Source organism: Melanotaenia boesemani, chromosome 16, assembly GCF_017639745.1.
Source record: "Melanotaenia boesemani isolate fMelBoe1 chromosome 16, fMelBoe1.pri, whole genome shotgun sequence".
NCBI classification, from domain to species: domain Eukaryota; kingdom Metazoa; phylum Chordata; class Actinopteri; order Atheriniformes; family Melanotaeniidae; genus Melanotaenia; species Melanotaenia boesemani.
This window is the reverse complement of record NC_055697.1, coordinates 16437742-16462969: the sequence shown is the minus strand read 5'-3', so window position 1 is coordinate 16462969 and position 25228 is coordinate 16437742. Positions and strand designations below refer to the sequence as shown.

The following is a 25228-nucleotide window of genomic DNA, read 5'->3' as shown; positions in this document are numbered from 1 at the left end:
TAGATTGAATCGACTGTCCAGACTTACATTTAAGATATGATGAACTGGGTCATAGACCTCACCCCTGAGAGCTACCAGCCTGCTAAATTCAAATTCAAGTGAGTTCGTGGAAAGATAACCAGTATTTGTTAGTGGTTTTTTTTAGACATTCGATGCCTTCGCCTGACAGGCTGTTGTCCTGCTGTTTATTTTTCTGCTTCACTCATCACACAAGGTTAATTGATAGGATGACCTTTATCTTAGGAAACACCTTAGAGACATTACAAACCTAACAATATCCTCAGCATGGAGAAGTGATAAACACACACAGTATGTGTGTTTGTTTAGACAGCGAACACCTTCCTAATCTCAGAGGTTGCTATGGAGGCATGAAATAGTTGAAGAGATGGAATTAGATTGTGTGACATGTCAGCCAGTCAAAGTATTAAAAACTCCTGTATTTTTGACCTTTAGTGAGTGCCAATAATTTGTTCTGATGCCCCTTTTAATACATGAGCAATAACTGTAGGAACATTACCATATATATATATATATATATATATATATATATATATATATACATATATAAAGAAAAAATAAAACCAGTCCAGCTTCTTTTGGAGGAATTTCAAAAGCCTTGGACACATTGGTAAATGCTGTTTACTAAACAGCTATCCCAGTGGATTGGAACCAGTGCCTGTGGGTTCAGGTAATCTAAAAGTGGCGGGAGGAGCAGCATAAACAGAGAAATTACTGTCACCTACACCAACATCACTACTTGTAAAGACTAAAGTTTTATTAGAAAAGGCCAGGGCACAGCGCAAGTGATGAGAAACAGTCAGAGGTTTAATTTGTGTGTAATTAGACAGGCCTGGTCAAGCGTATCTGAACAGAATCTTGAAAGACAGTCCAATTACAAGCTGAAGTTTGGAAAAAGTTGTTCCCTTTAAGGCAATTATGTTCCATCGTATTGAACACAGTGAATGTGACAATCAAAGATTCATGAACTTATGTGTGGTCAGTGGAGCCACAACTGCCACAGAAAAGTAACCAAACTTGGCAAATAAACTTTATAAGCTGACAGTTTTTTTTTCTAAGTAAGAATTTTGAACATGTGAACAAAATAAGGCACAAATTTATTTGCCTCTTTGCCAACAGCTTACATGAACAAGTTGAAAAAAATCTAACAAAACTAAAGTGGAAAACAACATTAAGAAAAAAAGGATATTTGAAAAAGACTGAAGAAGCTTTTCCACAACCATAAATACAACCACTTGTTTCACTTCCTTTACTGACCTACATTACATTGTTCAAAAAGCTGAAAAGTGCGAAGACGAAATAGAAGGTAAGTAAATAAAAAGGAAAAACAAAGAAAAGTAAGTAGAAAAGAAAAGTACTCATTGTTTAAACACCTTCCTGGTATCTATCAATGTGTTTACTTCATCTTAAACTGCTTTGTGTTTCGACATTGCTCACCCCACATATGGTATCTATATATGGGTTTTTTTTTTAGATACAGAAAAAATTCTTCTTGTAGCTCTTCCTTTTGCTTTTTTAAAAGAAAAATAATCCCCTTGGTTTGTCTGTGTTGATGGTTTCTTAGCCTTCCTATAGTGACAAAATTCATACAGGTTTAATTTTTGAGTCTGTAAATTTAAATATGTTTGACTTACATCAACAGTTTTTCCCACTTTAATTGCTGGAATTTGATTCAGATTATCAGCAATTAAAGCCGTGACAATTCTGAAATAGAAGCATTTTACATTTCCAGCTGTATATTTGATGCCTACTCCTATTATATTAAGTTAGATGGGACTCAAACTAGCTAATTTTCTAACTTAATTTCTGTTGAAACACAGTTTTGAAATATCACATTTATTTGTAATTGAGTTTCACATAATACAATAAGTTGTGTGTGAGTGTAAACATTTTAAAGCTGGCAAAGGAAAGCTTATTCATGTAAAGATTTGGTAGCTAAAAATTGATACAATTTTTTGAGTATCAATTTTACTTAATGTAAGAACGATTCATGGTACAAGTGGGAACTGTGCACTGTGGATCAGTCTAGATAATAATTCTGATGTTATGTTGAAGAAAAAGCCGGAGAATGTTTTATTCTCTCCAGCATCACTAGTGTATCTATACATGTCCTCACTTAAGTTTAACACAGTGACTTTACACATTCTCATGAGGCCATGACTGAATGCATGCATTTAAATGACATAAGCATTACACATTATTTAGTTCCTGGAGCCAATAATTGGTTTCTGAGGTAGCTGTGATTTAAAATGATTAAACTGTCTAAATTAAAGATCACTGCTTGGCAAATTCATCTCAATGATTAACTCAAATCTCTGGCCTCCTTCACAAACACACCAGCACATGCACTCCTTTTTGTTGCCAAAGCTTCCTTGAATCCACCTCATCTGAATTCATTTTAATGTAAGTCGAGAAAGGTAAGTAAAGATAATTGGTTTATATATACAGGGGACTACCCTCCAGCATTCATTATATCTTACACACACATGCATATATACAGGCAAAGACTTGCACACACACTGTACAGGTGGCTCATTAAGGTGTTCTAGGAAGTGGGGAGAATGGGGAAATCAAGACTGGCTGTTTTCATTAACAGCCACTGGCAGATGGCATTAGTGTCCAAAGCATCTAATGACAGCATCAAGGGGGAAAAAACCCAGCTAAATATTTCCTCTTCTGCATTGTTATTATAATATTTCAAAGGTTCATAAAACTAACAACCTAGAAGTCTGCATGATTTCCATGAGCATGTGACATTTGCTTCTATGTAATATCTGTCATTTCTTGTGGGTCTTTGCATGCTTCCATGCATGCTGTAATTGTTTATGAGTTTATGAGAAGCATGCCAAATCATTGTCCCCTGTCTTTTAGCGCTGAGAGAGCTGAGGGAAGAAGAGACACTGAGATCCCCAATCCAAACTGCAGCTGTCTCAGGCCGATAAGACAAACAGGCTCCCCCGTCAGGACGCAGCTGAATGGGAGCAGAGAAGAGGATGAGCGCAGATGAGGGGAGGGGAGGTGTACAGCAGACAAATGTCACACTTCTATAAACCTACACAGGGATGTCTGCGTGCATGTGTGTGTGTACATGTCAGTGTGAATCTGTGCATGTGGGCGTGTGTTTCAAATCATACTTTTATTGCGGGCCATTAGCCAGTGCCATTACCCAGCCGTATTTCCCATCTGTCTCCAACTTTCTCAAAGTATTGGATTCAAAATGCCAAACTTCTGCAGGGTCAGAAAGACACAGACAATGCAAAAAAAAAAAAAATAAAATAAAAAAAATAACTAAGAAAAATCATTTTCAACTATTCAGTTACAACTCACAGCTAGGAGCCCATAAAAAGAACTAACCTTATAACGTACAGAACAATACAGAGGCTACTACACAGAGCATGGATAAATTCATTTAATGTTCAGTTAGCTTAAAAATTTACATCAATATTGAAAATCCATTTATTTCTTTTATTATTATTATTATTTCCTTAAGCATGTATAAGGAGGTATGTGGTCACTCTGTTTACTTTTGGGGAAGTCACAATGCTGAAGATGCTTGATATTAAAGGCAAATGCAGGTATTTTCAAACGTGGGCCCATCATTTGAGTCTAAATTATTAATACAGACAAAAAATTGTAATGTTGTCAAAGTACACGATACTAGCCACTGTAAAAACAAAGTGTGATGCAATCTCATAGGGGTAATTCTCTGCTTCAAAGGAAATGTGCTTGTTTTTGGCACTATTACATGACTGCATAGTAAAACAAAGAAACAAGTGGTCTGATAACTGGTTGAACCACAGCTAAATAACACTGAAGCTTAGACTGAAAAATGGAGACATAGGGACGTAGATCCTGTGCTCATTACTCTGCTGTTGACGGAGAAGATTTGCTGAAGAGTTGAAAAGGGGCATGTCCGACTTGGAAAATCTCCATGTGTTCATGGATGTGAATAATAACAACTGTGGAACTAATGAATTTGCAGCTTTGGGAAATGCTTTGTTAGATTTGGGACTACATGGTGTGTATCTCATCATCTTTTTCATGGGATTTAGAGAAATTGGCTATTTTATCATGATTGCTGCTATATCTCAAGAAACTGCTTATCTAAAATCCTCAAATTCATACAAACTCCGTGATTCAGTCACCATCTTGGATGGAGATAATAAAGACTTAGATTATAATACAGCTGGATGTAAACCACCAGGTGCTGCTGTTCCCTGATACAATAACTGCCAAGGCTGTTACCCACTGGAGTATTGCAGCTTATGTATGATTACACCCAACTCCCAAGAAAAAAAACTGTCAAAACTTAGCTAGTAAAATCTTTGTACATTGGTTTGCATACATGTACAACAATGTGCCTCTGACAAGATCACAGCATATCACTTTCATCCATAACAGAATGTAAAGGGAAGCCTGCTTGAGTGAGTTGAGTAGAAACCCATACTTTGCACAAGGCTGCCGTCCTTTTGTGATAGAAAACACTTTCTGTTGTGCAGGCTCAGGAAGAGGGAGCTGATAAAGCAGGTGAGGACAAGAACAGAGGCTAGGGGATTATTGTCATAGCTTTCCTATCATCCCTGCCACAATGCAGGTCCACAATTTTATGAGAAGCGAGGGATGCTAGAGAAGGCAAGAAGAGGTAAAAAAGATTTCTTTCAGAGCCAAGATAGCCTGCATATTAACCAACAACGGAGGGACAAATTGTGTCGTCAGCATTACAGAGGCTCTTCAAATGCTTAAGACATGCAATTTAATTTTTGTGCAATTCCTGTCTCTCTTCACCTCAGTTTCCTTCTCACAAAACATTAGGAAAGCAAGAGCAGCTGCCATTTTCATCATTTTCCCTTTGTAAGTAGACAAACACTTAAACATGAAATGCTGCCCCTTGATGCCAACCCACTAAAGGCTTGTTTTCTAATTGTAAAGTAGGTTATCAAAACAGGATGGTAGCATGGTCGTCACTGCTTAGACCTCCCATCTAAGGATTGTTTAAGGAGCTGTGACAAACTGAAACACAAAGGGGTGAATTCCTCTGCTGCTGTGAAGCTGAGGAAAAAATGAGCAGCATATTTTTGAAAGAGCAACACACAACCCACACCTGTCTGATTTTTCTGACTCTTTGTTTGAAGGCATAATACACACACATACACACAATCTGTCACCGACTGTCTCCAGTGTGTATTTCCCTCTTTCACTGTCTCCCTTAAAATGCAAAGGAAAGCAGAAAGATGGAAAACTGAGGAACAGAGGGGTGAACAGTTTCCCTCTGTTGTAGGTGCTGTCACTGGCTCAGGGGTATAGAAACACACACGTCAACAATATAACCCATGCAGTACTTGAAACTGAAAGTGTCTCCACACGTCAATGCAACATCCATAAAAATTTCATATAACTTCTGAGAACATATAATGAAAATAGTTGGGATGCTGCATAAAAGCAAATTACAGTCAGTTAGCAGATGATTTAAATCCTACACCAGATCTATTCAATTTGGTCCCATGAGGGCTGCAGTCCTGCAAGTTTTCAATGTTTCAATGATCCTAAACACCTGACTTAAATTAATATTTTATCATGCAGAAACTCATAGTCTGTTGGAATCATTCAATTTGTGTCAAGTGTGTTGAAGCACCAAACATTGAAAACATGCAGGACTGTGGCCCTCATGGGATCGAGTTAAATAGCCCTGCCCTACACTAATAATAGAAAGCAAGACACAAGACTGCTTGGCAATGTTTACAGGTTATCATTGATTGATATTTAGAGGAACTGAACATGAAGACTCTTTATTGAGTCATAAATTGACAGGATAGGGCTGGATATGTTCACATCATTAGTTTATTGACAGTAAACTGGTTCAAGTCAACAAAAATCCTTTTTCATTCTAAAGGCTTCCAGCAAAGCAGCCCTCAAGTTTCACAGGGCTCATTTACCAAAGATACATTCAAAACTGACAACAAATGCCCTTCTGGACTGGTAATTTATTTAAAAATCTGATCCTGTCCTCAGATGCTGGCTGGAGGGCAGGTGAAGCAAAGCCATAGACCCAGCTATCATGAGAGTAGTATTTTACACCATCCTACACCTCTTCTCTAATTTCCATCTTTAATTTCACTCACTGTAGACTTTCGCTCTCAAGTTTTGGCAACACAAGTTCTTGTTAGGTTTAGGAACAAATACTACTTGGTTAGGTTTTGGAGTAAATATGATTCAGTTTTCCAAGAATAAATAGTGATCAAGTGTAATTTAATTTAATCACTATTTCCTCATTTATTTCAGAGCTTAAATGCATAATGGTAGCACTGATGTGTTGCAAACAATAGTAACACATAAAGAACATCAGACTAATTTTCACTCTTGAGACAAGTTCATTTGTAAACATCATCTATATAAAGAATGTTATAACCAGCCTCATCTTGTCACCTTTGGTTGTAGCATACTTTATTCAAGGATAGAATGAGAGAGGAACTAAATATATTTCCAACGAGCATTATCCTGATGTAGAGCCAAACTAAGAGGCAGGCAAGTGGTGACAGAGGTTCTTTTCTAGCTACTTGGAAGTGATGACACAGAGCAGCTGTGGCAATATAGTCCTGAATCAACAGATCAGCAGCCATCAGTCTCACCTCCACTGTGTGTGTGCATGTGTGTGTGTTTGTGTGTCTGATTGGCTTCAACTGACTGACTTCTGGATCCTCTACACCTTCCTAAATGGATGATGCATTAGTCTATAAATTTTTGATTTGGTTCACTGCCTGTTAAACGAGATACAGCACAAGACCAGATAATATCAGGGTTCTCTGAGATTGATGTTGTTTTTTTTTTTTTAGAAAGAAATGACCTACAGGGTCATGTCTGAGCTCATTAATTTGCTGTAGCCTAAAGTCTGTGAGTGTTATGTGTGTATTTTTGTCTGGCTGTTTGCCCAGACTGCATTTCACTGCATGCAAAATACTTTTTTTTTTTTTTTTTTTTTTCCTTTTTCTTTCTTTTTGGAAATCTTTGATAGAAATAGAAAGAGGTTCAGAGAAAAAAAATTATCAGAGGCCACACGACTAGTCTTTTCATTTTTAATGATCACAATCACAGAGACGATTGAGAGGGCCTTCAGAGACGACTTCAATCGTCCTTCATCGCTCTTTTACACACATGCACGAACACACACACACACACTGACACACACTTGCTCTCACATAAATAGCATAGCAGGGACCTTTGATCTGCTCTACATGGACTTTTTCTGTTTTTTTATTAATTTATTTTTTTCAACATTTGCCCATGAATTACAAATTACATGCACTTTAAAAAGGAGAAAATTGTAGTCACCGCTGTGACAACTTAGATTCTTTCATGTTTTTGTATTTTCAAGTATTTCAAGGTATTTTCTTGTGCAGGAATCAACATTAAAGCACCTCTAATGTAGACAATTCTAGTAAATATCAAGTACATTTTGTAAGACTCTTGTTTCAGCTCACATAACTGATGTAAAAAATCATGGAGATTTCTTTGTCTTCTGCAATTTGACTGCTGCTACAACCAGAATCTACATCTTCTCCTAGATAAAGGTTGACTTGTAGAATTCAAACACGGAAACAAGTCTTGTTGAGTTGAGGCAGCAGGAGTGTTGTCAATATGATATGCACATAAGTGCCATGAAAGATGCAACCAGGAAAAATGCAACATGGAAAGAAAAAATTTTTTTAACAGCCTGCATTATGTGACTGTTAGATTTTTGTCCACTGAAAATTTACTCAATAATATGAATCGTCAGTCACAAAAATGCATAAGGAAATGTCTGCATATGTCCATTTTCCCACCATCTGTGTTTTTGTGCTCATGGAAATCAGTATACCTTTATATGCTAACGTTGCAGCTATCACAATAAATGGATGTTTGCTGCAAACTTTATGTTTCAGGCCTTGGAACACCTGCTGTTTCTTTGTCAACTGAAATTTCATACAATTTAAAGTCTAAAAAAACAACAAGGACAAATTTAATACCTGCCCAGTTTCCCTGTTAATGGAAAACTGAGCACAAACGACAGCCTTTTAATTACTGGCATCTGATCTGGTAATACAGCCACAACTTACTGTGTAAATAACTTGATGATGTAAAAAAAATTACAACTTCCAACGTGCAGTTTTATAAGAAAGGCAAGGTCAGACACTAATTAAATGTAATTAACTGTAAAAATGTATAACAAAGAAAACAATAAATGTGGAAGGAAGAAATGTGCATGCTACATAATTTCAGTACATGATCTGACTGACTGTGTGAGACTGTTTTAATGATATTTTGTTCACATTGTACTTCTCTTCAATGAATAAAAATAAAAGTTTGAAATTCATTTTAAACAACTGATCGATCCACCTCATCTGAAGGTGTTATTTTCACCCTTCAACATAAAGACTGACTCATGTGGATGATGTCTGACTGGTATAGAGATGTTTGCGTTTTGCTTCTTTTACTCTTAGACCCCACAGCACAGTTGCCCCTTGCCCTCAATCAACTGAATGGCTAATATGAATAAATCCCCTTTAGTGACAAACATCCCTGATTCGTACATACGCATCACTTTCCATCAGTGAAAGCAAGGAACTCTCAGCTTGTGCTCACCCAAGCACAGTAGCGGAAACTATTAACTTTATATCCAGAGGAGACAGCTTCATTACCGGCACTGTCTCTTATTCGTATATGCATGCCATATAGAGGAAAGATGATGGTAAAAGGTTTTGGTGTGAACAGAAGTAAGCAAGACCTTGAGTTTTGCTTGATTTAAAATCTGATGTCAAGATTTACTCAGTAACATGCTGAAGCTTTGTCTCCTGTTTGGCACCAGGACTTTAGGATTGCATCTTAGAGCTATCACACATCGTTTGTATTCCAGCACATCTCTTTTTCAAGAAATGAGACAAACCAACGGAAAAAAAAAACTGTAACATGCCTGGAAAGTTCTTTTCTGTAACATTTTGATTCAGAACTAAAACTGTAATCATCCCCTTCACAAGTGTTCAAGTTATGAGCACCTTGTGTGGCCTTTCATGCCAAAATCCAGCAGAGCCTCTCTTCATCATGAGCACACAGGAAGAAAACAACAGGCCCATATTTCAGCACTTGAATTTCTTGTGGGACTCATTAATAATCATTACCTTTCTTAATGACTTTCTCTGAGCATGCAGCAAAACCTGCGCTGCATTTCTCCTCAATTCACCTTCATTAGAAACAAACATCTTGAGACTGTAAAAAAACCGGCTAACAGATGTTACTTTGACTTTCTCCAACTTTTAATTATAGCTTCTATAATTACAGGTAATATTATTTGAAAATAGATTACTGCTGGTGAGTAAGCTGTGAATTACTAAGTCACTCTTTAGTATAATTCCTAATCCTACATGCCCAATTTTTTTAAAAGTTACTTCTATTCTTAGAATATTGTGTTCCTATAAAAGCAATTTCTTTTTCGTTTACACTGTTGTTTGCTCAGTTTACCCATTAACTGTGAGTTGAGACCTGAGGACTGGTAGGCTGCATTGGTGGCAAATACTGTGTGTTATTGAAATGCAAAAAAAAAAAAAAGAACAAAAGAAAGAAAAAGAAAAACACTGAGGGGGGAAAAATCTGCAAAAATATACAGGAAGTAAGGAAATACACAGAGTAGAGTACATGGGTTCAACAGATAAAACCTATAAAATAAGAACACATCTTGATATTTTTATTTTAGTGTCAAAAAGTGGAAAAGTCTTTATGAATTTCTCTTTTAGTTGTGAATGCTAGATAGATAAATATAAATATATATATATATATATATATATATATATATAGATGGACGGACGGACGGACGGACGGACGGACGGACGGACGGACGGACAGACAGACAGACAGACAGACAGACAGACAGACAGACAGACAGACAGACAGACAGACAGACAGACAGACAGATAGATAGATAGATAGATAGATAGATAGATAGATAGATAGATAGATAGAATATGTGCACTTTCGAAACCCTCAGAAATTTCATGCTGAAGGCAACACAAAGTCCTTTACATGATAAAAAAAAACAACTCATGCATAAAACAAGATTTTACACATATCAAAATAGATTACATAATAAATTCTAATGGCTTCCATTTTAACACTTGTCTGCACTTGTCCTTGTTACACCTCATGTCCCCTAGCAGAGTCGAGTTGAAACATCGGGTATTTTTAGCTAATAGCAACATTGCTATGTAAATGTAGCGTTACAACAGGGACCAATAATAAATAATAAATTAAGAATAATTCCATATTAAATTAGGTACAACTGTTTTTCAGTTATTCATCATTTTAAACAAATGTGAAATTTAAGGAATGACTGGAATTAAGCTGTCAGATCAACAAATCCAACCAGAGAAAGAACAGATTTACTCACACAAACAAAAGCAATGGAGACTTTGTGGGCAATAAATACTGAATAGGTGGGGATTTACTGACTTTTCCACAGTTATTGATACATTTGAAGTATTTAGTCTTGAGTAAAAGTAAAATTTGGTAATGGGTAGTAGTTGTGCAGCTCCCCTCATTATTCTTTCCTCCTTTTCCATTTCAAATCATCACTCTCTATGTGTCTTCAAGTGGGTTCAACTTTAATGTCAGAGACTGTTGCACTTCTCCAGGTTGTTAATGATCCCATTCCTGTCTAGACTGTCCATCTACCAATCAATCAAACCTACCTTTGTGTGAGTTTGTATGTCTGTGTAAATGTGTGTTGATCAGTAGACTCTATTAACGCTTCTAAAATTGTGGTGCTGGGCCATGGTGCCTGGAGAGAAGCACTTATGGAACGTCAAGTTGGTGTGTGAGTAATCAGTTTACCAGTGCCAGAGGAAGATAGCAAGAGGGAAAACAGGATTTTCAAGCCCCAAAGCCAAGAAGCAAACATGTAGCATGAGCAAAGTGAAAGCAAGATGATTAAAGCAAAAGGATTTGACATGTAAACAAATGTTAAACCTCTAAAGTATGCATCTTTAGAATTTACAAGACGCTAGTATGGCATAGCTGACTGAAAGTGTCAGCTGGTTTGACAGTTAAGTCGGGACACAGAATGACAAGGCTTGATCAAGCAGAACACAAAATTTCAAGCTCAGCATTTCAGCAATTCCCAATAATTATCTCTCACACAAGTGCAACCATATTTTGAATCATATCACAGCCTCCAACTGGTTTCATTTCCTTCTACCTTGTCACAGTGTGCATACTTAGCTGGTTAAGAATTTGGCTGACTTCAGCATCTCTCCAGGGAGAGATAAAGACCAACCTGTCAGAAAGTGTCCCCCATGACAACCTGGCCTCTGGCTGACAGAACAGCGATGATGAAGGTGGCCATTTTAGGGCCAGGGTAAGGGCAGTTAAGGGCTGCCAGGGAGCTAATGATGCTGGCTTAACAGTTTCTGTTCACTGTTCAAATGACAAGACTGTATGATGGAGCAAGCAGGCTCACTGAATCATCTATTACACTTCTTCTACTTGTACAATTTATTCTCTACTGGTTTGACCTGTCTTCACAGCAAGACCTTTTCTCTGTATCTAATTATGTGCTGTATTAAATATGTGTAGATGTGTAGTTGGACTTGGGTAATTTTTGGTCTCATTCCATTGCTGTTATAGCTCAATCCTTGACTCAAATCATCTAACTAACCAAATAACCCAGTGTGTTTGTTTTGTTTTAGTTTTTGTAACAAAAAGCTGTTACAATACAGAGACTGAAAATTAAACAAAGTCAACTTTTAAAGCAAACTAGGTTAAAAATCAAGTGAAAAGTAAAATGATAAGAGAAGACACACTCCACTGGATTTTCACACCAGTAGACCAGTATAGTAGTTAAACCTTTTGATGTGAGACTGGGGTGTTCAGTAATCTTTAGTCCAGGTTGAAATCTGTGGACAGTTTAGAACAGCAAGACACTGAAACCAGTTTGCATCTCACAATCTCATCTTCTGCTGTCCAGAGAAAGCAGATGGAGTTCTCAATTAAACTTGCCTTGATTGGCCTGTCAGTTTGACACTGTGTGCACAGGGAGACAATAAGTTTACTCTGATTGGTAGGCTTATTGACAGATATTGATCATGCTTTTCCCACTGTGCTTCCATTTGTAACTGTGCACATGTGAATGTGTGAAGATGTGTGTGCACGTTTGTGTGTGTTTGTATGCCAGTTATTGACCGGACCTTGTCCAAAGTTCTGTCAGAGCTAACTGATTGATTGCAAGACTAGCTGCGGTGTTCTCCCACACTACCATCCCTCAGGCCAAAACCAAGTGTCTGTGTGTGTTTGTGTGTTGGATTGTAAGACTCTATAGGTGCTATGTAGCTACACGTATAAGCATGTTCTTTTGAGCAAACCCCAGACTTCTTGTAATCACCTCCAACACTCTGAAGTGGTGACAAAGACACCAGATTTTATACTCAATACCTTCATTTGGCTTGTAATTAGAAGAGAACAGTTGCATTATTATTGCTTATCTTTTTGCATGTGTTGTCTCTTACCATATATACACACATGAAATTACACAATAACATACATCACATATGCAAGATTCAAATAGAAACATGCCTCTAACCTGCACTATTATGACAGGAAAGAGGGCGAGATAGCAGCAAACACCCACAGTTTCCTCCAGATGGGCTTCCCCACAAAACATTTAATGCCAATCATACGTACCCTTCAGACAACTTCTAGACAAATGCATGTTGTGTACAACACACACACACACAGCGACCCTCTAGTTTCAATCAATGAAATGCATGATGATAATTTCTGACAAGAGAGGGCTCTCTGTTATATGTGCATGTATACAGAATGAGTCTAAGAGCATAACAAAAGGGAACAATGTTGCAACTTGAACTGCGTCATGCAGTGTTGCCTGGTTATCTGCTGGACTCCCCTCCTTCCCATACAGATGAGTTACCCTCCATCTAATGAAGGCTGGCTGAGCTAATGGACAGAAAATCATCCTGTAATGCAGATCAGATGCTGTGAGTGACAGAGCAGCAAAGCGATGGTTAGGAGCACAATGAATGACACAGGGCTCTGTCATACTTAGACACATTTTCTGTCAATCAATCAGCTGCTTGTTTTTAAACATCTGAGACAAGGTAGCGGCATCAAACTGCTGTTGAGAGAACAGAAAACCCTGATGCTTGTAGCAGAGACAGAATCAAAGCTTTCTTCTAACTCTTTGTACCTGATGTGCTTTAATTCTTTCATCCTCAGTTTGAGACATACATTGACTTTTCCCGGCCCAAGTGTTCCCGTCCTTCCCATCTTGAAACTCCTGTTGCTTCGCTCTCAACTCTTTTTCTCTCTTTTTTTCCCCCTGCAGGCATTTATAAATGAATGTGTTTACAGAGAATGAGAGCAGGAGAGGAGAAGAGGTTGTGGCACCAAGGGAGAGGTGAACAGGGCTTATTTTAATTAACGATCGCCTGGCCCTCTGCAGATTCTATCAAAGATTAAAACTCGTTAGGATTGATTCTGGCTTCCCGTCCTATTAAACTACGGTCCCACTGTGGCCTGACAGACTTGGCAAGGGACAAGGGTCAGAAAGGGAGTTAGAGGATAGACAATGAGAAAGCTAAGAACCGACATAGACACATATGACATAGGAGACTGCAATAAAAAGTGGGACACTGATGATATTATAATTAAGACAGACATGTATTATATTCTTATATAAGCTAATTTGTAGGCTTGTGGAGTGGGGGGGAGTCTTGTCAGATTATTTAGACATGTAAAGAAGACAATTAGGATGAGAAAAATAAAGAATGGATGTCCAGTTATGTGAACTATTTAATTTACCTTCAGTGGAATATTTGAATGTTAAGGTCTTCTCAGGTGACTAGCTTCCATATTATTACAGGACAAACCCCAACAAACACTGACAAAGAGCATCACTAGGATTTACCCAGCAAACGCAATGCAATGCATTTTAATGAATCTTCTTGCTTTGTGCCATCCATAAAACCACATTCCTTTCTTCTTGTTTTTTATTATCCCAACCCTCTTTCCTTCCCTTAGTGATGTAACTAATGTGACACATTAAGCTAAGTGAGCCACTCTAAGTGCCTCTCCATGTAGGAATCCAGTCATTTTAAATCAGCAATTCCAGGCACTTCCAGGAGGAATCAGCACCCAGCAACCAAGACAGAATTCTCTGTGAGGCAATGCATCATACATGTCCTGGTACATGGGATGGCAGATTAAATTAAGATTTTTTAAGCAGTGCCAGTGGTCATGGTGGTTCTTGCTGCAGCAAAAAGTAAGATACCAAGTAACTTGAAGCTAGACTCCCTCTGACAAGCTCAACTATGAGAACAATTTTTACCCTGAGCTCACTTCAGTCTAGAAAATGTAAATTAAAAAGGGGTCTGGCTCAGTCACAAAGCTGAGGTTTTAGTCATACAGCCTCTAGACCAACATATAACCTTCCCCTCAGCACCTTTGGCTTTCCCCTTGCCTCTCTGTCTTAATCTAAGAAAGTATGGCCTAATTGACATGTCACACAATGCCAGCACTTCAATGTCACTCATTAAGAGCTGTGTGTGTGAGAAATAAACTGCCTGGATTAATTAAAGTCTAAACCTCTCTGCCAGAGTGAGGTTAAGAGCTGAAGTGCTGCACTTCCATGTACAAGTATAATATTGGGTCCAGGATAAATTGTATAAATTCTTAGCACACATGATGGTGGTAGTACACTATTCTATCTATCTATCTATCTATCTATCTATCTATCTATGTAACTAGCTAGCTATCAGCTTCTGCAGGTGTCGGTACCATTGCTAAAAAAATCATCTTTTACTTTAATTTTTTTAAATCTGTGATTTAAACAACAGAAAGAAGTCAGCTTTTTTTTAGCTTTTTGTTGACAAAAATGAGAAAACTGTACTAAATATCAATCACATTAATTTATTATGTGTGAGGAAAATATTGTGATTTCAAATTAAACAAAATGTTTGTGGTTTGTTTTTGGTTTTTGTTTCTTTGCTTTGTGTATTCATTTTTTAAAAAAATAATGTTTAATAAAATGTTTAGGTTTTGGATCGACTGCTGTAATGTTATGGAAAACTCTTGTTTATTCTGGCATCATTTTGGCTGAGATGCTGATGACATTCTTACACAAACCACCACATGCAAAAACAACAGAAAGCAATGGAGTATGTGGACATGTCTATCTTGATAATTGTGTTTTTGTACAATAGGTTGCTAATTATTGTGAAAGATGGGTTCCATATATTCCATATGTTTGACTAATATCAATCATTATATTTTACATACGTGATTAATCAAATATCCAAACTGTTGCACTGAATCAATAACAACTGCACCCTTAAAAAAGAGAACCTGACCTGACCATTAACCAGATTTTGACAGGATGGATCTGACAGACAGTCTAAGCCTGAAGTAAGAAAGATCAAACCATCTGAACCAAAATAAAATAAAACAGTGAGGAGCAACAAATAATTGTATGATGCTGTAAAATGTAACACGGCTGTCTTCTTCATTCGTGTATCCAGTGATGTACTCTATTAGCCTGAGACAACAAAAGGGATAATTGGCCAACTGGCTGCCAACCACCTTAGATTTAGCCTTTAAGTAATATCCTGAAATTAGAAGGAGGCAAAGAAATTATGGCAAGGTTGAGATAATAGCTTTATATGATATATTGCGTGTGTGTGTTTTCTCTTGTCTGTGTGTGTGTGTGTGTGTGTGTGTGTGTGTGTGTGTGTGTGTGTGTGTGTGTGTGTGTGTGTAGGTGATATGATTCCTCTTGAGTGTGGCTTGTGAGGTGGAAGAGGAGATTACTGCACCATGCATCTATAATTACCTCTCATCTCTCAACCGGTGCTCTTAAAGACAACACAGACCGTGAAGCTACCACACACTCCGACACATGCGCTCACGCAAAGGGGCACACTTCAGTAAAGCGTAACAAGCTGAGAGTGAGTTATTTCTAGAGGGTTACATTTCACTCAAATTGGGATTGGAGACCACCCACACTGCCTTTAAGCAATACAGGTCAGCTAAGCTTCAAGAACACACACATGTACACTCTCATCATGCTCACTCACAAGTCACTGGTACTGTAAGTAAGAGGAATGACTCACCTGTAACCGTTCATCCCACACACACTTACACAGAGACATGCCTCCATTCTCACAAATACTTATCTCCTCTCATACTAAGAGTTTTTTGTGTTTTAGTTAAAATGTTGCAGACTATCAAATATAACGTGAATAAACACACAATCAGAGTTAATAATTAATGTCACTTACAGAACTGTGATTTTTATATATATATGATGTATATATTATTTTAAAGCTACTAAAACAGCACAAACCTCAGAAAGATTTAAAGGTATACAAAGCAGTATCTGTTTGAAAGCAATTCAGACTTGGCCCCCCTTGCAGTGCAGCAACCCAGTCTCAGCAGAAAGTTATTAAATAGAAAGATTTGTTCAAACATCCATTATGTAGTAGTTTCCCAATATATATTTCCCAATAAACATTACTTTAAAAATAACTCATTACAGTTACATTTGGATGTACTGGCTTTATCTTATTATATGGTCTATATTATGGTGTATTATCTAAAACTCTGCTGGCTAATTCAGGAATGACAGATACAACATCCCCTTTACAGTGCTTTATAAATGATTATGTTTAAAAACAAACATATAATCAAGCATGTGTGACTTGGTTTTAGTAACTCTGCAGTTGCTGATTGCATTCTTCTTCACTAGAAAACCAGAAACAAGTTCTCTTATTTCCCTCAGAAGTTGTGTTTCTGTTACAGTTTTTCGCAAAATAAAAGCAATATTTCAAAAAATTTTGACAAGGAACAATGTGCAGGTGTTTCCAATGAATGGTGTCTAGCACATGAGCCATAATTCTCGTAAAATCTTGTCCTGCGAAACTCCACTTTAAGAAGAATGGAGATTTTTAATTCATTGTAAAACTTTGCATTTCGCTGTTGATTGCTATCAAGGATGACGGTTATATATATTTCTCTTTAATTATTTGTAAAAAGATTTCCATCTCCCCCTCTGTCCATACATGCGGCCGAAAAGCCACCTCATGAGAGCGTAAAAACTTTTAAGTGATATTTGAGAGGTTTTTCGAAATTTAGGTTTTTCCATTAACAGATTTTATTACAAAATTTTAGGTTTTGCACAATGGGGTAATGGAAACTAGAAAGAAAGCCTGTTGTTGCTTTAAGGCATCAGAATCACCAGAGTCATGGAGACAGACAGTCCCAGTACCCCCAGGTATAATCTACTGTACAATTCAAAGTGATTGCGCCTCCTTTATTGCACACAAATTTGAAATGCCATTTTCTCCGCTGCCTCAGAAAGACCTGCATGTGCACACTGACATAGGACTGACTGCTGAGGATCTGAGGGTACATTTACACTGGCGCTGTTAAGGTCTGCTTAACCCTGATCTGTGTCCATGGATAGGACCAAAGCAGCCCTTAAGCTTACACTACCACCATACCTACAGAAAAACAGTCAGTGCGAAAAGGTCAGTCAGATGTTTATCTCTTCATTTACATCATTACTTATAGAATTTTTAAAAAGTTTTAAATTTTAATTGATAGCTTGTTTTTGTAGAATTTTGTTTTATTTAATTTAGAGAATATATGAATGAGGTAATGTTTATTTAAGTGATTTTTAATTTCAGTTCTACTTTTTATAGTACTTTATTGTTGCACATTGCTGTTACAGTTTATTTAAAACCAAAAGTAATAAAGCAGTTGACATGTATATACAGTAAATGCATTTTATGTTGATTTATTTAATTACTTTTAGTAGGGTTATGACATTCATCTCAGTTAGTACGATATCACTTCGAATATAAAGTATAAATTCTTCTCAGGCCACATTTGGAGCTGAATTTACTACCATTTCAGGTAAAAAAAATAAATAAATAAACAATTACCCGGCTGATAAAAAGGATGCTGTAAACAACGCTCCTTTAACTGTGCAGCTCTTTTAGGTTTTGTGTATTGCTTCGCTGTGAGGCTCGCAAGGAGAGTTGCTGACTTTTCCAAATATTAATATTTTTTACTAAGTTTGAAAATCTTTTGCCTGCTTCCATGACCTTTATCACCATGGATTACAATCTAACAAACAACAAAACGTTCTCACATTTAGTTTTACAAGGAAAAACATAATGGCAGATTTAAAAATTAATTAAGTTATTGGTAGGCATGTGAATTAATGTGATGGCCATACAAGAGGTAATATCCTCACCTCACCACCAGTATATTTCCACTTTCATTTTCTATGCAGCCATAAGACTTAACACCATACATACTATTTCACATTATTTATTTATTAAATCCTTTTCATTTCCCCTACAATGTTGAATACACCCTGGCACTGTAAGGTTAAAAGCTGCTGCCAGCATCATTGGACTTTACCACATACTGCAGTGTCAGAGTGTTTGGTAAAAAACAAAATGTTGAAGCCATTTTATGGCTAGTTGGAGTGGTGTGAACACTCATTTGCACTCTAGTCTGGACCAAAGAAGCAAACTCTGGTCCACTTGAATGCCTGGGGTTTACTTGTGCACGTCCAGAGTGAAAGCAACCAAACCAAAGAAAGCTGCAGCATTTCCCTGAATTTCCCATCCAAACAAACCAAGTCTCCCAGACTATCCTAGTTTGGGTGTTTAATGATAAATGCAAAGTCTGATATAGGAAAATGTTGAGAATAACAGAATGCTTATTTGAGTACATGTTACTTTTTTCAATGCTTTGCACCCAACATGGTTCACAATCTTGGTTTTAAAATTATGAGATGACAAAGTTCTGGTAGGCAGTTGTGCAGAAGGTAGCATTGAGTCACATAACAGGAACTACTACCAGTGAAGATTAAGCAGTGTGACGGTGTGCAGTTTTCCAATCCTAATCCTGTATTTGTTCATATAAATCTAATCATGTATTCTAATTCTCACTGTGCACTTTTAACACCTCCACTGGAAGACAGGTGAAAATCAGAAAAATCACGTTTCAACAGGAATGGAAAAGTCATCAATAGCATGACAACAGAATTGTAGTAGAGAGCTGAGGAAGGACAATGCAGTAACTGTACTCCTTTTTTTTTTTTTTTTTTTGCATTTAATGTTAAGCTGCTTTGTAATTTCTGTGGACCAAAACATGTGTTTCACACTCTGTCATGAGATTGTCTTGAGTACAAAAAAACTTTACTGGAAATTAAACAGAACCAGATCAGAAACCAGGGAAACAAAACATAATCTATCAGCTGTTTTACAGAATATTTCTGAAGCACAGCTAACCTGCACAACTCTTTGGGAAGGAGCTGAAATGTCTATTTTTAAGTTAAAATCTATATTCAGAACATTTGTACATTTTTTCTTTAATATTCTGCTTAGTATGCTACACCTTATGAGGTATAAGGGTATTTTTGAAGCCTTGAAAGTGGGGAAATATAGATTAAAAAGTGCATTTCTTGAAATTCTTGAATTATGATGGTGGATCCTTCAACTTACAGGGTACTTATTTTTCATTTAGTTTAAATATAATGTGGCCAGGTTGGTGCTGTGGTACACAACCTGAAAACAAAATCTAAACTAAATTTAGCTGATGCCAAATGACAAATGATGAACTAAATAAAAAAATGAGTCACCTTGAATTAGACAGCTGTTTACCCCAGTTCTCCACTGAGCTGCCATTTGATCAATGTAGAAGAAAGTGAACAGAATGATGCAATGAAAGGAGTGCTGTTTAAACTATAGACACTGTGTAAAATCATGACATGAAATTTTCATTAAGCTCCCAGGGTGACCATAAAGGCGTAAAAAATATATATTTCTTTTTAATGTTTTAATTTAATGCCTGAATAAAATACAATTCTTTTTTTTTTTTTATTCTTTCTTTTGTGCTTTTTGTTGATCTGTGCCTAAGAGATAAGCCCAGTACAGAGTCAGGACTACAGACCTGATGCCACTCAAGGAGGCTCCCTTTTATAAAATATAGGCTATTGAAAGTTTGCCATTCTCACCATTCATTTTTTTATGGATCATGTGGAAAATCTACCATTAAGTGATGAAGTCTCTTTCCTTGGTGCTGCTCATGCTTCAAATCCGCCTTGATGATATAATTTTCATATTTATTTCATTCATATTCCCTCCCAGTGGTTAATGTACAAGCCAAAGAGGATGTTGGTGCAGGTCTGTCTGCAACATTCTACAGTATCTCCTTTATCTTGGACATTGCACACATAAATAAAGGGAGTCTCCATTTGCTGTCTCTACACACTTCCCCTTCTGATGTAAAAGGTTATTGAGAATGTCTTGATTATTAAACGTAGAGCTAAATAAATAATGCATTATTTAATCAGACACAAATCATGTGGTTTATGTCTGATTATTGTTTAGTTCTATTAGGTTTTTATAACGACGGCCTTGTCTAATGTGCTACATGATGTGCATTTTGAGGTACAATTTTCTCTGTGGTGACCAACCAGAACAGCATCTCTGTGTTCTGAGATCCCCTTACAGTAAATTTATACATTAAAGTGTGAATGAGACCATGAATAATAAAAATAAAGGAACAACAAAACATCAAGATACGTGTCACAAGATGCAGAACATGCTTGTCTATGACTTTATGCATGAGGCATAAAATTAGAAATGCACAACACAAACAACAAAAGAAAAATCTATATTTTAGAGACCCCCCCCCCCAAAAAAAAGAAAAGAAAAAAAATCCCAAATCATGTTCTCAGAGGGGTTTATACTTATTAAAAGGTGCCAAACCTCTCTGGGTGTGTACTGGTGCACTGCAGAGGATGGCTGCTATGCTTGCTGACTCCGTATAAATAGGCTACTCTTATCTTATGTCCACAAATTAATTAAAACATATTAACTAAATACAAACATGAACTTATTTAATATCGTGGTGAAAATGTGGTTCCAAAGTAATAAATAATAATAATGTCTGTAGAGGCTCACGGAATCTGTGCATATATGTTTGTTTTTTGCAGCTATATGCAGGTGAAGAGAAACGATTTATGCGACTATATAAAACGCCATCTCAAATAATTGGGCAATAATGCCACATTGCACATTGGGTCACTTTGCAGTCAACTGCTTTCACGATAAATAAAAAAAAGTACCATACACAAAAGACAAGTGCTATTTCTCCACAATTTAAGTTGCATCTCATAGAGCCAGCCTTAATAAGCATGCAAAGTATCGGGGCCAAGCATGTTTGAGAGCTGACAGGGTCTTACAAAACATGAATTAACCATGCAATTCACAGCTTTGAAAAAGACATTAACTATGCCAGAAGCAAATTGCTTAGACACAGTAAATGACTTAGTGCACTCTTTCTGTCCCGTTCAACTATTAAAAAAGCAATAGGACTTCTTGTGGATGGACACGGGGGACCATTTCAGCAAGCTAGAATGAAAAGAAGGGAAGAGATGATGTAAAAGGCAAAATAAAAGATTCTTTTGAAGAATTGAGACTAACGTCCCAAAGAGTTTGATCTCCACTGCTAAGTTTACTAATCATCTTTAATACATGACTCACTATTTCTGCGTCTGATTAGAGGAAAGTAGAGCCGTAAAAAAAAGAAATCTTAACTTGTTTCTATAGCAGAGAAGCAAAACTGCTTCTTAACCATACAAACACAACCCAAAGCCAGCTTAAAAATGTAGTGCCCAGAATGACTTTTGATTGATTAATTGATTGATTGATTTTATTAATTGGTTGGTTGGTTGAGATATTACTCTCAAGAAAGGTTTTAACGACCTTAAACTTAAATCTAAAGTACAATCATTTGGGCAGGTTTTGCAGAATGTGGTCATTTAATTTGACTTAATGCTACTTAACTGCTTTTTTTTTTCATTTGTTTGATTTTTGTTGAGGGGGATGTTGATAATTTGAAGGTTTGGATGCTGTATGGCTTAGCAGGAAAGTTCTCCTGATGTAAATAGCCTATAGGTTTTTAGTTTTCATTCCACAAACACACAGATAAAGCAGATAAATCTAGATTATACCCACTCACTGGCTATATGTCGCAGACACACTTACATCTTAATTTAGGATGCATTAAAATAAAGCTCTGCTTAGATGCTAATGCGTGAACTCGTGCAAATGAGATTATGGTCTCCATGTCGAGCTGGAGGCATGCAGTTGTCTGGACGGGCACAACTTCTCTTTGAAGGTCTGAGATGTGTTTAAGCTTAAAATTAAAGATCTCATTTAGGGTTGCAAACGATCCCCACAGTAGCAGAAGATGCTGCGCGAGTCAGTGAAGGCTGCGATGACATGAAACACCTGAAGAGAGTGCTCAGCTCAGCTCAGCTCACAATGGTGCGTATACAAGAGGTAGTCTGTGTCATCAGGCATCATTGTGTGCGTCAAGTATCATTTTTGTTCAGAAAGTGGAGGCAAAATTTCTCTCACGTACAAACAGCGAACACTAGTTTCACTCCACACAGCCTGGACCAGGTTGTTACACTATAGGACCAAAGCGCAGAGATGAAATTACCCACAGATTTATCCCGTCTGGCAGGCTCCCCGTGAATTTCAGACCCTATTTATTAACTGCAGTTCTGACCCAGACTGGGAGTCAAAGCTCACAGGAATGTGAGAGATTCCAGTCTGGCCTGATATCACGCCAAGGCACAGGAATGTGCACGGAAGTACACAATTTGGTCAGACAAGTGTTTTCTACCCGCGAAAGTGAAAGCCATAGAATGAAAGGTGGTCTCCCGTTGCTGAGCCAAACCAGCTTAATCACATTACTGTTCTAAAAATTCTTCATTTTAACAAATCTTAATTACATACCACTTGCTGCAAACACAATGACATGCAATTCCGACTGTAAAAGATTCAATATATTTATTTTATTCAAACATTTTTCAACTGGTGTTCCTCTTTATTTTATGCCGTTTGAGGAGGAAAAACTATATACTAATGCTGAACATTAAAAGGCACAAGAAATAAACTTAAAATAAATGACAAACCTAAAACTACACAATTTTTTGCAGAAACATTTTAACCCACCTGAAGTTGGGCGGATCAGTCTCTATTCAGATTATCAGCCATTTATATTGAATCTTTTTCTACAGGTACTTCAACAACATCCAACGTTATTTCTGACTCACCCGTCAGCTGGTCATACGATCCGTCCAGCTCCCTGGAGTCCGACAAGCTTTGGTCACGGTTTTTCGCCTTCATATTCCCCGTGTGCGCCGGAATGTGGAACTGTGGCAAGCAGTTGATATGTTAGCAATTCTTGTACAAGGGAAAAAAATGAATAAGAGTTTTTATATTTAACCTTGACGGAGGGTGGCTGCAAGTATACTACCGTTTAATAAGTCATATTTTGTGTGCCAAAACCAGAATAGAAAGCGCTGTTTATGTCGTTATCTCCCGTCGCTGCTTCTGTGTGCGCTTTCGGCATCCAGGGGCTGAGTGAAACAAGCGCGCTTCTCGTCGCCACTCTCTCACGGGCTGGCACGCGCGCACGCGTACACTTGAGTGTGCACAGAGAGGGAAGGCGAGAAGTGGATGCAGAGAGATTTGGTTTAGCTTTATTACCCCCACACCATCCTTTACTTCAGAGATTCAAAAACAACTTTAAAAGGGTAAAATATGAGTGACACTTTCAAGAATCTAATTTCTCCAATATACCGCTATACTGCTGCTTCACTCATCCAGATCTGTTACTCATCTATGTGTTGGCCTTCCGCTTTTCCTTCTGTCATTAATGTCACTATCACATCTCTTCCCAATGTTCCTCACCGAGTCAGAGCCACGTTGAATGTGTACAGAGACATCAGCAGGAGCAACAAGGAGCACACTGCTGCTGCCAGGCAGAGGTTCTGTCTATATCAGATCTATAAATACTCGCTGGCTCTGGGAAGCCTTGTGTCTATAGCTTTTCTTCCTCTCATCTCTTCCTTTTAGTGTCTTTGCCTTATTTTGCCTTACTCACTTACTACAGTATGACATTTGGTCATAATCTGTCAAACAATCTGTCTTGTTTTCCAACATTATCTCATGGTTTATTCTTCATCCCTCTATGCTTGCTTTCATTCATTTATCTCAAGCATGAACAAGTGTAATTTTTGTCATCTCTTAGTTATTTAGATGTTTGGGATTTCCTTTGCCAGTGTTTAAAGATGCTAGATTTCTTTCATTTCACTGCTCAGTCATCCATCTTGCTCTCACAGAAGTCAGTTGACATCTGAATCAGACATACGTCAGTAAGAGGTTTGCAGTAAGACCCTGACTTCATCTGGGCAGCCTCAAGTTACTGAAATTATCATTCAATTATTTATTTATTTATTTAATTTAATTTAATTTAATTTTTCTCATTGAGAATCAAAGATTTCCCATATTAAAACACAAACATACTCAAAATGTCACTTTCATTGTCAGTTGAAAAACTATTTCAGTTCCATTTGTTTTCATTTAGAGCTGACTATGTACAAATCTGACTTAATTTGACATTTAAGCTGTTAAATTTTGGGAGGTTTGAATGTGCAGTGGCTAAAAAGCTCAGAAAAAATGTTTCTGTGTGTTTGCCTCAATGGCAATTTGTATTCATTCATTCTGAGCATTAAAAATACATCTGGTCAAATTTTACTGTGTCCATTGGAAATGTAACAAGAGAGCCTGATCTTAAGGTGTCATGTAGTATAAGGAGTGAGAAGATGGCTTGTCAGGATCCAAAAGTTTAATAAGAACAGAGTGAAATGAAAATGTCCACTCTGGTGTCTAGGTCTGTGTGTGGTATATTCCCCAAGAAAAGTTATTTACTTCGGTTACGCGTTAGACTAAATGTTGAGGTTTGCTTCCAAACAGACCCATTTTTTCCCTAAACATATCCAAAAAGGCAGCGAGATCAGTGGAAAAAAGACAAATGACTTTCCTGTATTGTCTTGTAATGACATTAGTTAGTTTATGTTCAAAACAATATACAAATCTTTAGCATTATTCATCACATTCAGCAGCTCATTCCATAAATGCATATTCTTGTGTTTTGCATTCATTACATAAGATTTCCTAGTGTTTCTGCCAACTGATAGTTTCTTCACCTGCTAGCAGTAACACCAAAACTTAATGTTATTATTTTATGTTCCCAGATACCATAAACACAGATGATGCCAATGAATGTTGTGTTGATATTT

At 37.2% G+C, this 25228-nt stretch overlaps 1 protein-coding gene across 2 annotated transcripts in view; it reads right to left on the bottom strand.

Annotated features, from left to right (window-relative positions):
- The window catches only part of LOC121655641 (Kv channel-interacting protein 2-like), a 97960-nt gene extending 74471 nt beyond the window's left edge, over positions 1–23489 (bottom strand). For both annotated transcript variants that reach the window (XM_042010419.1, XM_042010422.1), the window contains exons 1-2: positions 23401–23489; positions 23198–23297 (exon numbers count right to left, since the gene is read on the bottom strand). In XM_042010419.1, the coding sequence (XP_041866353.1) occupies positions 23198–23270 (73 nt within the window). In that variant the 5' untranslated portion in view covers positions 23271–23297; positions 23401–23489. The remainder of the gene's footprint in view (positions 1–23197; positions 23298–23400) is intronic.
- Between the last annotated feature and the right edge of the window lie 1739 nt (positions 23490–25228).